This window comes from Paramormyrops kingsleyae, chromosome 3 (genome assembly GCF_048594095.1).
Source record: "Paramormyrops kingsleyae isolate MSU_618 chromosome 3, PKINGS_0.4, whole genome shotgun sequence".
Classification (NCBI taxonomy): Eukaryota; Metazoa; Chordata; class Actinopteri; order Osteoglossiformes; family Mormyridae; genus Paramormyrops; species Paramormyrops kingsleyae.
The window spans coordinates 7,887,333-7,901,754 of NC_132799.1; the positions used below are offsets into that span (position 1 = coordinate 7,887,333).

At 45.3% G+C, this 14,422-nt stretch overlaps 1 protein-coding gene across 3 annotated transcripts; it reads right to left on the bottom strand.

Annotated features, from left to right (window-relative positions):
• Positions 1–703: 703 nt before the first annotated feature.
• On the bottom strand, positions 704–11,054 carry papolg (poly(A) polymerase gamma). Of its 3 annotated transcripts, XM_023842113.2 has the most exons (22): positions 10,928–11,054; positions 9,506–9,673; positions 9,303–9,369; positions 9,123–9,204; positions 7,965–8,074; positions 7,108–7,161; positions 6,881–6,992; positions 6,697–6,786; positions 6,459–6,597; positions 5,747–5,819; positions 5,543–5,663; positions 5,378–5,462; positions 5,127–5,180; positions 4,319–4,438; positions 3,662–3,771; positions 3,283–3,404; positions 2,979–3,142; positions 2,794–2,888; positions 2,505–2,704; positions 2,222–2,299; positions 2,072–2,131; positions 704–1,940 (listed from the first exon to the last, which is right to left on the bottom strand). In XM_023842113.2, the coding sequence occupies exons 1-22, from the start codon at positions 10,942–10,944 to the stop codon at positions 1,842–1,844; spliced, it is 2,220 nt and encodes a 739-aa protein (XP_023697881.1). In that variant the 5' UTR covers positions 10,945–11,054; the 3' UTR covers positions 704–1,841. The 3 variants fall into 3 exon arrangements, 2 of the variants coding, with proteins under 2 accessions (XP_023697881.1, XP_023697891.1); XR_011989462.1 differs by lacking the exons at positions 704–1,940; positions 2,072–2,131; positions 2,222–2,299; ... (1 more) ...; positions 2,794–2,888; positions 3,662–3,771 and having other exon boundaries at positions 3,006–3,142; XM_023842123.2 differs by lacking the exons at positions 704–1,940; positions 2,072–2,131; positions 2,222–2,299; ... (8 more) ...; positions 5,543–5,663; positions 5,747–5,819 and having other exon boundaries at positions 6,455–6,597.
• Between the last annotated feature and the right edge of the window lie 3,368 nt (positions 11,055–14,422).

A 14,422-nucleotide genomic window follows, 5' to 3' on the forward strand; every position in this document is an offset into this window, starting at 1 on the left:
AGGCTGACGGCGCGCATGCGTCGGTGGGAGGCGTCGCAAGCGCTACCCCCAAGTCAGCGTAGGCGTCGCGCGCTGAGGGGGTAGAACCGTGCGTCCTCGAATCGGGGCGAACCTCGGTTTTGGAAAAGGGCGTCACCGTCACAAAGCCCGCGTCAATCTTTACTCTATCAGCCGCTGCTGCAGTCTACAACATGAAGATGTTTGACGTCCCAAGTTTGAAAGTTAACGCACATCGCATAAAAATCAGCCTCAGCCGATTTACTAACCCACTCTCGTTCAAGGCAATTTAACTGGAACTGGTCAAAGTGCGTTAAACGACTGGCGAAACAGCCAGTTTTACAGAAATCAGGAGTCAACTGGAGGCATGTGGACAGTTGGTAAAATACTGCCAACTGCCACCCCCCCCCCCCGAAAAAATTTAATTTTAAACACGTGTTATTGTCCTTTTTAGGGATTTTGTGCACCACCAAAATAAAATTAAATTTGAACTCAAAAAAGGACAAGCAGGCCTCTACAGGGTATTACTGAAGTCACAGCAATATGAGATAAGATGACAGGGTTTTAATTTTAAATACATGCACACTGTAAAAGACATAACATTTGTGCTTCCAAGGTACCAGATTTCTGCATCCTGAGTGACATTCAGGAGCCTCATGGGAATACGGATAAGGGGGGGGAAAAAATGTAAAAATGACAACAGCCGTTTGGGGTTTTACTTGGTTTTATGGTCATATTTTAAAGGCGGAAATATTATACATGACATACAAAAATACATTTGAAATACAATTAAACTGCCCTACAAAAGAATTCTTTACTGATACCCCCCCTCCCTGACAAACTGCGCAGAATGGATGCCAGTCATCTGGCCGCCCCGTGTGGGGCTGTTTGGACGGTGGGGGGCTGGGACCAGGAAACTGAAAATGGCGATGGTTCTGATGAATATAAAAAGTACACTGTACAAACAGGCAAAATGTGAATAAAATTATAAGAACCTCAAGGAGAGGATGAGCTTTAAATACAGTGTTGCTCCGTGGAGAGGCGAGCTGAGCAGACCAGGCGGCGAGGTCACTGCTCAGCGACGGCACGGCCTGCGCTGGCTAACGACCTCCATGGGAGGTGAACTGGCTGGGTGCCCCACAGTAACCGTGGCAACACTACTACACACCAAGGAGAGAGAGGAAGAGGAGGGAGGAGAAAAAAAAGAAAAAGAAAAACAACAGCAAACCCATCTTTGACAAAAACTTTGGAAGAGGACAAACACCAGCACCCATTGGTTAACTTGGGGGAAAACTGGGCCCCCCAGCATGTGAATCTGGGGGTGGTTCAGTCATCCAAATTGCCCAGGGTTAGAAATCATACAGGAGCCCCTCTAAACAGGGAAATGGGGGACAACCTCACGCAGACTTTACATTTTTTTTTTTTTTTTTTTAAAGGTTTTAGTTAAAAGCTACAATTCAGAAAGACGAACAAATTTAAAGACAATTATGTTCATCAACTACATGTACTTCGCCCGATTATTATCCCCCCAACAGGCTGAAACCTTAATGAAACTGGAAATGAAATAAGAAAGAAAATAGCAAAAAAAAAAAACAAAACACACAAAAATAACCAATAACCTTCTGTCAGAGGAGGTCATGTGATCCCCAGGAGTGACCGGGAAACTCCTGAGGCCAATAGGATGAGGTGGGGAAACATTTAACAGGTACTTGGCTTGTTTCCTGCAGCAATCTTACTCAGAGGCCCTCAGCAAGCTCAGGCTCCCAGAAGCTTGGCCGGGTAACGAAACGGGAGCCACAGGTGCCGATGGGCCGGGGAGGGAGTAAGCGGGGATTCCGGTCGCACTACCGGTTCAGCGTGAGTCGTATGGAGTTCTTCTTCACACGGATATTGTTGGTGGGGAGGGGTGAGGAAGGGTCCGGTAACTCCTTACTGGGCAGCCTCTGGATCAGTGGCGGCACCGATGGATGTGGATTTTTAGAAAAGAAAAAAGGTAAGAAAAATATGCACTTAGAAATCATGTTTCTAAAACAGGTCCAGTTCTTAAACGTTTCGCGTTTCCAGCCGGACCTACCTGAGATCGGGCCGTGTCAATGGTCGGGATCGGCATGGCTTTAGTCCCACCCAGAGTTTCCTGTCGAAAGAGGAAGAAGCGTGCCTTTTAATGAACAGAGAGTCTCTGGATAACGGGCCGGCTGGTTGACCCCCCAAACCGGCCACCAACCTGCCCATCGCCATGGTCCTGCCCTTTGCCCGGCGGCCGGAGTGGCTCCTTAAATGCAGAATCTTCCGGAGACGGTAACTGTGCGGGAACAGAATGGGTGCAGAAGATGACGCACAAGGCGGCCTCTTCCAAGAAGACACATTTATACATCTCATACAAAACGTACGACACATGGGACTACTTCGGAACAGCCATTTTTACAACATTCAGCTAATGATTAAGTTATTTGTAACAGTGTATCAGTCCCGACAAGTAATTAGGTAAACTCAGCTTCTGCAAATACCTTCTCCGCATCCTTTGGTTTCTTCGGGGACTCCTCTAGGGAGGGGGAGTGCGGCCGTTTTAGCGTAGAGCCATTGGAAGCCAGCACACAGACCCCATTGTGTGGGTCAGCCTGGGCGGCACTGGGATGGTCAGGACGAGTCCCCACGCTCCTGCGTACCACTGTGGGTATGGTGCTCCCAGTAGGGGGAGCCACAGGCGCTGGAGGAAGGAGAGGACACGGTGTGGGAGGAGCTCACGTGCCGCTCTGCGGTTCTGGGGAAGTGCGAGGATGGCGGATGGCTACTCACTGGAGCCGATGACAGGGATGGACATCCCTTGCTCCGCTTTCTGCTGAGGCACCTCACTGACCAGCGGACTGTCCAGCAGTGGTGGCGGCGAGATGCTGCAGGCCAGCGATTGGTTAGCGGAAGTGCGGACAGAAAGATGAGCAAAAAGAATAAACCCCTCACACACCCCCTCCAAGGCACCTTACCTGCCGTCCAGCTCGGAGGCAGGTCTGTTGGGCCGGACTGCGGGAGTCGGGGAGCAGAAGGGGGTACCAGAGTCCGTGTCGTGGGAGCTGTCCAGCACACTACCATCCAGCGAGGACTGTTTTGGACCACCCCCACTGGAACTGCGGTTCGCCTCTGCAATGCTCTGCAAGAGGGCAGTGGTCCGGGACGTTACAACACAGGAAGCAGTGCTCCAAATACCCCCCTCCCCAAAACCTCCCCCACACTTACAGGAAGAGAAGAGGTCAAAGGTCAAAGGTCACTCTCAAACTGAGCATTCCTCACCTTTTTCTTCTTCTGCACAAGCTCTGGAGGCAAGTACTGGTGGAGTTGCCTCTTCTTCACGTGCGTGGCTTCGATCTTCATGCCATCCTTCAGCATGCTAATGTTGTTTGCTTGCCTGTACACTGGGTGAGATGTGGCAGTGGCACGCATAAGCTACAACAGCTGCTGAACTCTGTCACGACCAAAGCAAAATATATTCCCAGCCCTAAACCAAGAACTCCATTGTCAAACTCTAACAGTGAGAGGTAGACCTCAACAGAGCTTGGATATAAACACATCCAGTTGGGCAAGTTTACAGAAATCAACTTCTCGGTTGAAGTCTGACGGACAGGGAAACTTTGACAACGCCACAACACACTAGGGCAATGAGAGCTCTAACCAGTATCTGTGAAGGCCTGAATGTCGTAGGTCAAATCGATGTTCACGCTCTCAGAGTTTTCCACCTTCTTGAAGATTATCCCAATGAACCACATTGAAACGAAGTCACTCCTGTTCAAACAAGCATGAAATGTCAATTTGTGCCGAAAAGTGAGTCCCCTTCCACCAAATCAAAGAGTCGTGAAATCTGGAAACGCCAATCAAACCCATCACTGGTCTCATCCTACCTCAATGCATGACGTCCTTGCTGGGGGGTGAAAACCTCCTCTGACATGTGACCTGTCAATCACCCCTCCACCCCCACCCTGAAGTCTGAGAAATGCTCGAACACCATTTTCAGTTTCTACCCACAGTCCTGTAGGTGCTCATTTGAAACCAAATTTTCCAGAAACAGAAATTCTGCCAATATGAATCAAGTGCACTACATTCTAGAATCTACCTAAGTGTATAAGTGGACAAAATACAATCTGCAGTCACTCTTTCCTAAATTTTACTATAAATTGGAGAAAATGCAGTCCAAATACCAGTACCTTTAAAAATTGAAAAACACTCAATTTGCAAGGCAGAACTTGCCATCTACAGTGGAGCAATGTCGCCCCCTTGTGGTATTGCTTTAAAAGCACCACATTCACAGCACAAGGACCTCATCCTCACTTACTCGCTATGGTTTTCCTGGGACCCGGGAAAAGACTGCGGATTGACGTGAGCCAGGGTGATGTACTCGTTCCGCTCCAAATTGCCGACCAGAACTCTGATTTTGGATTCGACTAGACCTATCCTGCAAAGAGCATAGAGCAATAGTAAAAACCAAATTTACTCAACTATTACAGTACCAGTCAAAAGTCGGGACATACCTGCTTTAAATGCATTTTTCTGTACTTTATCTGTAATTCACCTTATAGTAAAAGACTTCAAGGCAATGAAGTAATGCACATCAAACAGGGAAGTGTTCAACATTTTAGACTCTACAAAAGCACCCCCTTTTGGTTCAATAACAGCATTGCAGACTCTTGGCATTCTTTCAATCAGCTTCCAGACAGAGAAGCATTCCAGGTGGAAGGAGTTTCCAAAGGTTCCGACCACAAGTTCGCTACCTTGCTCTTACTCTTCGATCCAACTCATCCCAAACCAGCTACATAGGGTTTAGGTGGGGGGGGGGGACTGTGGTCATCTGTCACAGGACTCCATCTCTTTCCTTGCTCACCAGATAACACAGGACTCGCATAACCTCGAGGTGCGCTTAGGGTCGTTCTCGTCAAAAAACAAATGACTTGACACTTGTTTCCACACTACTGGCTGGTACTGTGCATTCCAAGAGTTCCAAGGAGGACAGGGGTTGGCTCGGAGGCAAAAATGCCGTTCACCAGTGCAGCCTAATGTGCTTAAAATTATCAGCAAGTTTTGCCCGTGAAAACTATACTTCACAAGTGTACATTTTAGGAATCAAGAGGTCAAAACACACTCACCATTCCAAATGGTTTTCCTCTGTTGACGCGCCCGCCGTCAGAACGATGTAATGCCTAGTTTAAAAAAAAAAAAACCTTAAACCCAGCTATACCATACAAACCTTCAGTATTCTGTTATATTCTACACAGTGATACAGTGATAACTCATTTCATTGTGCATGTGCACAGGTTGACTGACTTCAAAGTTTTGTTCACAAACCACAATTTAACATAAAAACAGAGGTATGCACTTGCTTCTACGCAGTACGTACTTGTATTTCTGAAAAAAGTTGGGCGGTTCGAAAAGCTTCGACCAGTCAGCTTTGCCGAGGAGGATTTCGTCCGTGATGCTGAGACCTGCGGACGACATGACGTGAGCCAAGCAGATGGACACCAACGCAACTGCGACCGCGTTCCCAGGGCCGCCTGCCACCCACCAGTTTTGAATTCCTCGGTCATGATGGTGCGCGTGGAGGTGGAGACGTTGTAGGTGGAGTTCTGCTGCGGGTAGGCGGGCGTGATGATGGGCATGAGGTGGTACCTGTCTGCAGGATTCACCTTTGGACAAGGAAGGAGGAGAGAATTAAATGGTTTCAGGCAGACACACACGTCACTGTGGCAACGCACAAAGGGAGACTCACCCGTGGGTCCCAGACAGGAAGATTGAGGTTGCTCTCTTCCGGCTGCTTTAGAAGCACCGGATTAGGCCACTCCCTACAGGGAGGTGAGGAGAAAAAGGGGACAAGACAGAATGACCGCCATACTGCTCTGAATCAGACCCATCATATGCAGCCTCTCAAAAGATCTTACAAGGTTTCCATGGAGATTCAAAAACTAGACGTTCAGTCACATGGTGTAGTGGCTAGGGGTACAATCTTGATTAGAATTCAAACAGGGGAGACCCTCTAGGTCAGTGGTTCCTAAACTTTTGTCTTGAGACCCCCAAAACATTGGTCATGGTCTCAAGCCCCCTTTCGATATGATAAACTTCGCAGAATAAAGGTGTGGGGGTGCGTGATTAAAAACATAGACCGACTGTAGGTCCCTGAACACCGGACTGGGAAACACTAGTCTAAAGTCCGAAGAGTGTGCCGGTAAATGTTCGCTGCAAGACGAACAGCAGCAGGAAATTTAATTTAAAAAAAAATAAAAAATTCAAATGTTTAAAGCAGTACCACCGCAAGAGCACCAAACAAAATCATTGCAGAAACCAGGGATTTACTTTCACTCAATGCACATAAGCTGTACCTGATAAGGACTCCGATTATCACTACCTGAAACTACATTAATAAATGAATAACTTCCTGGTCACATCATTCAGCCCTTCATTCAGTCATTTGCACCATGACTCACCACTTTGAAAAGACGAGGAAGAACTTGTGTACCAGTGTGGAGGCGACGGCGTTGGGGTACAGCTGGCAGGTCCGTGCCACCAGCATGGCCCAGGACACGCCGCCCAGGAAGCCCAACATGTTGGAATAGATCCCACGGCCTGGGCACACGGAGTCACCACTAAGCAACGGCATAATTCAGCGAGAGGTGTCGACATCAGGGTCGGCCTGGTGCGGCTTAGAATCGGCTTCTGACTCACGTTTCGCCCAAAGCTTAATGGCTCTCAGGGTCAGGCGAAAGTTCTCCGTGTTTGGCACCAGATATAGGATTTCATCCGTGACTCTACAGCCTGTCCAAGGGCACGATACAGAGCAGACAGACAGTCAGACCTACGGGTCTCTGCGTTTCCCGGGGCGTCAGTGGTCGGGGCGCTTTAGATTTACCGTTTAAGCTGCGGATGCATCGAATGTCCAGGTTCCTCAGGTGGGAGTCTCCGCGCAGGTTCAGGCTGTCTGGAATAGACTGCAGAGCCAGCCTCGCCAACAGCAGGTCAATCTGCATGGAAGCAGTACGGCGGTTGGTTTTTGCGGAAAGAAATGAAGAATCGCCGTGCTACTCATTTGACTGCAGGCAGGATTCCCTATAGCCGAAAAAATTAAACAAGCTTTACCTCAATCCCGTAAAACTTGAATTTGATCACGGGCACAAAAGCGTCTTCTACAGCCTGGGACATAAAAGACACGTAGGTTAGATCAGCAATTGGATGTGTCATTAACATACCATTTTGGTCCAAAACTCTGGAAAAGATAGATGCCAACATACTGGGTAGATTCCAGTCAGGCTTCCGTCAGGGACACAGCACTGAAACTCTCGACTAAGGTCGTAAATGACATAATAATGGCAACTGATGCCGACAAAGCAACTGTGCTCATGCTTCTAGACCTTGGTGAGGCCACGCGGATGACCATCCTACTCCATTACATAACCCAACATCATGTTCTAGTCTATGTGGCGTGGTTGTGAAGTGGTTTAAATTCGAAAAGACTAACATATCAATATGCTCAGGCGTTGAATAACTGCACTCCATCATCAATGTCACCAGTCAAACTCGGAGTACCACAGGGATCAGTGCTTGGCGCTTTGTTTTTTCTCTAAATGCTGCCATTAGGCAACATAACGAAAAAATATACTGTTAATTATCACTCCTATGCCGATGACACCCAAATATATATGTCAATTGTCACTTTAGCTAATTGCTAAATGTATCTCTGACTAAAAGATCATGGTCTGGGAGTCAGCTTTTGTACCTTTGAGGAAACATACGAATTAAAACATGCGTAACTGAAATGATCATTAAAAAAAAAAAAATGTGCTATGAGAGAACACTGGGCAAATTCAAAACAGCACACTTAGCATTTAAGAGACTGAGCAACTATAGATACAATGAGCCTGTATTGGATAACAGGTTGGAAGATGGATGGTCTGTAAAGATGTGAGCATCTTCTGTCCCCTGTGGCCAACACTCACCCGAAGGTCTTTGATCCCCTCATGCTGCTTCAGCTTCTCAAAAAAGGACTGGAAGAAGTCGGCCCTCTCCACGTGGCGGGGAGCCACGCACAAGGCATCGATATCCGCCCCTGAAAACAGACACAAACCCCGGAGTCCAGAAGCTTAATTAAGCTCCTAGTGGCTAGCTCATACTTCACTTTTCCACGTGTGCATTCAGGCTGCGGATGGTCATATACGTGGACGCTTCCGTTCGTATGACATTTGTCTGTGCATATGGATGGGGCCAGTGGGCCTCCACCAGTGATATTCCACCAGACCATCAGAGGGCAGACTTATTGCAACAAACAAATTCGAGCAACGTAATAAAATGGGTAAACTTTTATGAACAGTTTTAAAGTTATTAGTCTAGGCTTGGGCAGTGTTAAAGTAATACGGCATACTGTGGCATTTTCAAATTCCTAATCTTTCCGACAAAATTAGCTGGGAGTCCCCCACCAGGACTAAATTTCATCTGCACATACTTCCGGACCTCCTAAACCAATTCTCCTACTTTTTCCTGGTTGCCCTCTGCTCTGTGAAAGTCACTGATGCCACCTACAGTTGACACCCAGTTAGGTTCCTCGCACATGCGTAAGCAAACGTGCGCGGACAAGCTTGATCTCCACCAGCCTGGTGCAAACTCCTGATGACAAAATTTGCGTTACTTCACCCTGTGCTCGACCGAAAGCGCATGCAGAATAGTGAAGTATGAACTGGCCTCATGGTAAATTAAGGCCAAGCTGACTAATTAGTGCAAACAGATCACTAAAAAAACACACTGTTCAAATTGCCACTACATCCAAACACCCTATTTCTAGGTTATCCTCAAATGCATCTTTTATGTGCACATATACTGAGAGTTTGTTTAGAGTGTGGTCATTTTTTGTTTTATCTGTTGTACCTACATTTACATTATGCATTTAGCAGGATCTTTCGTCCAAACAATGAGACAAAGAGCACATTGCAAACAAACATGCTGTCAAGGAGACAAGCAGGCTGTCAGCTTGTAATGTGTTTATCTATAGTGTGAAGATAATACACAAGTATTTTACTGTACTATATATGTGACACAGAACTTTGAAAATAAAAGCTGTAGTTGGTGCACACATTTAGACATTCAGATTTAATCTGCCATACCTTTGGTATGCACCCCCAGCCGATAGGAGCCAAACGTAAAGATTTTTCCTCCGACGTTCGCTACCGCTGAAGGGGGAAGATTCTGATAGGGGGGGTAATGAAAGCCATTTAGCCACTAAGAAAAATAAATAGCACAGTAAAATTACAGAGAAGACACTGAAAAGGAACAGAAATGATTACCTTTGATTCACTGATCTCCTTTATCCACTCTTTAACAAGCGAGTTAAGTTTGCTTAGGACATCCAATCTGTAACAAGCAAACATGAAACATCTGTTACACAAGGACCAGGAAAAATAGCATAGCATATTGTATGCTAGCTCTACCTTCACTAAAGCAGGTATGTAGCTACAAGAAACCCAAAGCTGTTATTATGCTGTTACACCTGTGGTTCAGCTCATCTTCATCCTCAAAGACCCCAAATGGTTTCAGAGCCTCTATGAGCTTCTGGGTGTGCATGTGGTCAATCTCTCTGGGTAATGCCAGGCTGATGGAAGAGGTGATGCCATAATGTTTCTGAGGCTGCTGCCCGCCAAGCATACTGTTATTGGTCCTGCAAAGTAGAAGAAAAATGCAAGAACGCTGACACTTCATTCTTTTAATTACTTTCACTAAAACCACAGATATTAGTGCTGATATCTGCGATGCAGTAGAGCCTCCAATGCACGAACTACGACCCAGCATGCTAAACATTACAACAATTAAGAATGACAGCACCTATGTGCAGGTCAGAAGCAACCAGACGACCAACAACAGGAAGTCACATTTTCGGAGGCGGGATGCAAATAATGACTTCCGGGCGTCATGCGACTGTTTGGCGTGCGTGCTGGGTTACAATTACAATTATTATTCATTGACACTGATGTACCTTTAAACAAAGTTACGGTTCTTTAACCACCGTTTTGAAGCTGCATTATCTTAATACGCGGGAATAACTACACAAGCGGATCTGCACGACTGATGCGCCTATCACTGTATCAGCAATCAACGGAATGCCGGGCACGCTTTACCAAAACATAGCCTCTTATCGCAAACCCATTAACATTTTTCTGTAAACATTATAAGATACAACAATTTTCTGACAATGCATATCAGCATTCGGCAATTATGTACGTTCCCAATGAACGCGCTCGCATGCACGTTGTCAATATTACATGCACAAATGACAGCCAGTTCGCAAGCTACGACAGGCCAACGGTTACCGTTTTACAAAATCATAAATTTCAGCAAAACTACACTATACTATATATGCATACATAAAGTTGCGACCTCACCGACCATTATAAAAATGTGACTACTAACTTTATATATACACTTGGGAAAACTATTGTAATGAAAGATCTTCACTTATTTCTCGCCCTAAAACAAATGCAAACACAAAACCTCATCGGTAAAGACACACAAATCGGGTCAAGGCTGCTCAATCCGTTGAAGAGACTTTCGGAGTTGGACATGGTTTATTCCCGATTAAGCCAGTATGACAGAAAAATAACTTGTAGCGGGACATAGCCAACTAATCCACCGGAAGCTCTGCAATCACTGTCAATACACGAGCTGCTCATTTATTTTCCCAAAATATAGCATTATGATTGAAACCGACTTGAAACGATAGCCAGTCTACAAATGCATATGCGACAGAGACACATTAAATGCTAAAAAAGATCGAAACATGCTCCATGCAAACCTTACAGGCCTTAGTCGAGCCTAAAGTCGCCAGCTAATCGGTTAGCTGTGTATCACTTCACAACAAACGCAGCCACACAGCTAAATGACCGATCTGCTCATTTTCAATATGCTCCCAACTTACGCTGACATTTCTTTCATGACCCCTCGGTGAACTTTGTTTATATTTCTCAGGTATAATTCCTTGAAAACATGTAAAATCAGCCAGCAGCAGCCTCGATCCCTATTTATAACAATAGTTATACTCCAACATGGCGATCACCAGCTCTACATATCCCGGCAGCCTTTGCGCTGCCTAGCAGCGAGGCCGCCATTGGGAGGGGGTCTATTCAAAATCACTGTAATAATAATCAGAATGAATTTCACTATAACTTCTATAATAATGTGTCTAGTTACTGATGTTTATTTAAAATCCCCCCGTGCTTTAATGTATACTACAATTATATTTTACAGTTTTTTGCAAACGTAGTATTCCCTCGCTTTTTTAACATTGACAGTTTCGTGAGCTCGCCAAAAAGCATTCGGTGCTTCAATATACTCACCCTTTTAAACACTAGCAATTTTAATATATGGTGGAATTTACAAAGGCAACAATTATGCCTATTGCTGTATGCAGCGTTTACATACACGTACTGAATTTGGCCAGTAATGCATTCAGCGCCATCTGTTGGACTTTTGGGAGCGAACACACCGACTAGAACAGAATTATGCTGCGTAATGAGAACCTGGTTCTCACAGGTTCAACACTATGGTAAAACGCCATTTTAAAGAATACAAATTGATATTGGATCTTTATGAGAATTTGGTAGCGTATCCATCCATCAATTTTCTACAACTTCTTTTACAGTTAAGGGTTCCGGTTGGCATGAGCTTAAGTGAATAAATACATGAATCGTCTGACAGTTCATAAATGGGCATACACGATGAGAAATTTTAAGATGCCAGTTTATCTAAACTGACTGAGTTCAGGGAGGAGACACACGAATACGTACAACCTTCACACACAGAGCGTCAGGGCTGGGATTCGAACACACAACCCTGGAGGTGCGAATCTACAGTGTTGAGCATGGAGCTGCAGTCCTCCAATAGAATCTTACCAGAATGTGTCACCGACGTGTTGAAGGCAATTCCAAACTTGTCTTCAGTGTGTGTATTTTTGTCTTTGCTTTTTGTCAGTTTTGGTGTTAGCCAGACAATGTTTAATCACCCGAGAACAAGGTGGATGATCTCAGATGGAGATTAACGTCACAAAGGAAATGAGGAACATACACCCCACTTCACAACCCAGCTGAATGGCTTCTGAATTTTCAACTGGACTGTATTATCCAGGAACAAAAGAAGGTGAGGAGTATGTTTTCATATAATCAACACAAAGAGCACAGATGTGAAACTGTTGCACAGCAGTACTTTCTTTATTTTGGATACCCGATGATCGAGTGCCAAACGTCTATTATCAGTTTATGACTTGTGATTCCTGCACAAGGAAACAACACCGGCGCACTGGGCGAACCAAGCGACATCACCATCGTCATCAAGTGATGGTCAGGAACACGTTTCCTCTTTCCTAATTGCCAAGTGTCGGACACTGGAGTCAGAGCAAAGACTACAGGTATGCTTCTAATAAGTGGAGTGATGCATGTTTTGAAGACTCTTCGTCAATGGGACAATCGAGGCAGATTTACCTGAAAAAGTTGTACTTCTGAGAAGTGCCGGGCACAGACTTTTCCCGGGCAGGTGCTCCAACGGGGGCGTGGCTTATGATAAATTTTGCCGGCCGGGGTGGGTGATGAGGGGGGGGGGGTTCTGCCCCGCTGTAAATTCAGTTATTGAAAAGGCCACTGATACCCTCAAAAGGGGACACTGTCAGTCGTCAGGGCAAAAAGGTGGAGGTGTTCAGGCATCCTTCATCCCTTTCCCCGCACATGTTGAGTGTATATATTCTCACGAAGACAAGCCGCAGAAATACGCAGATATATACAAGTAATTATGTTAGGTCTCTAGAAAGCAACAAAGCGGGCGAAACTAAAATATAAGAGTAATGTGTAAACACAGTATACTAGGTAATACCAACATTAAATATCACATAAATGTAGCATGACATTCCCAGTTTCACAGACTACATACCAGAATTGGTCTTGTCCAGTGAGAATGCTCTCCCCGACGACCTGAATGCATTTTTATGCTCACCTGGATCTTGCAAAAAAAAATAAAATAGAATAAACTTAAGTCCATGCGATCTTGCATAGCACCCAATGACGCCTCCTTCTGTCTCCGAGAGAAATATAAAAAGAATTTTTAAAATATTACTTCTCGCAAATGACCAACTTTTTGATGTTTTTTGGACTTTTTATATCACTCTCCAAAGGAGTGCCACTTAAAAAATAGTGGAATCAGATCCCCTAAAAATATAATTAGAGCTGTGTTTTGAAGGACTCCTCTTTGGACGCACAAAACGGAAGGTTAGATCAAATCTTGGCTTAAATAGTACCACAAGGATCCACTGAGGATGCCATCTCACTGGTTTTATGTTCCACTGTGGCTCATTCAGAAAATAAAACCTCCAACTCAGGCTACTGTTTATAGTATATATTTCTGCACTGGACACTGTGATCCTTTTGAGGCTTGTTGCAAAGTTCCTGGACTTGGGACTTATATGCAACTGGATTGTAAACTGTCTCACTAGCAGATTCCGGCATGGACGAGTGGGAAGTAAACCCCCCCCCCCCCCCCCCCCACCACCCAGATCTTCGCCCCAGCAACGGTGAGTCATCCTACAGGGATTTGGGTTAGGGTCCTAGTGCCAGGAAAACATATCTCTTAACATCAGCAAAACCAAGGAGTTCCTACTGACGTCAGCAGGGTAGCTGTGGAGAGGGTCACCATCACAGGCAACCTGACCTGGACACAACTCATATTAGCAGCAAAGAAGAAGGTCACCAAAGGTCTTTGTACCTCACGAGAGGAAGGTCCAAATCTCACCATCAGCTCACACCAACATCTATAGGTGAATGATGGCTTGTACCCTTACTGGATGCATTACATCGTTGTATGGCTATTTGGTGGCTTGAATCGGCAGAGTGCTGAACATGGTGACAAAGGCTATCAGGCTGCTGTCGGCATCACGCAGCCCTCTTCTCTTACGGCAGCTGGTATAGAAACATTAACAATTGAACCACAGGGATAAGTAACAGTTTCTACCCACAAGCCATAAGGATACTTGAAAAGAAATACAGACAATGTTTTCACACATACAGTGGTGAGTCATCAGTGCTCTCATTTGTCACAATTCATTTGATTTGGGGCACAGTCCTTTCATTACGTATTGTGCAGCATCACAATGTTAGTGTTATCTGTGTTATCTACTGCTGCCTTTGTCACTATTATCTGACCTAGGATGTCTGTTAAATTGGTCATGAACTGTACCACGTACATGTTGTTGCTCTTGTGTGAGTCACTGCTTTTGACTGTTATTCGAGTTATATCCGTTGGCTAGTCACCGTTGGGCCCTTAAACGAGGAGCTTAACCCCCCTTGCATCAGGGAGACTGTCTCACCCTCACTTGTACATTATTTTGGGCAAAAGAATCTGCTACACAAATGTAAATGTTAATGTGCTATTA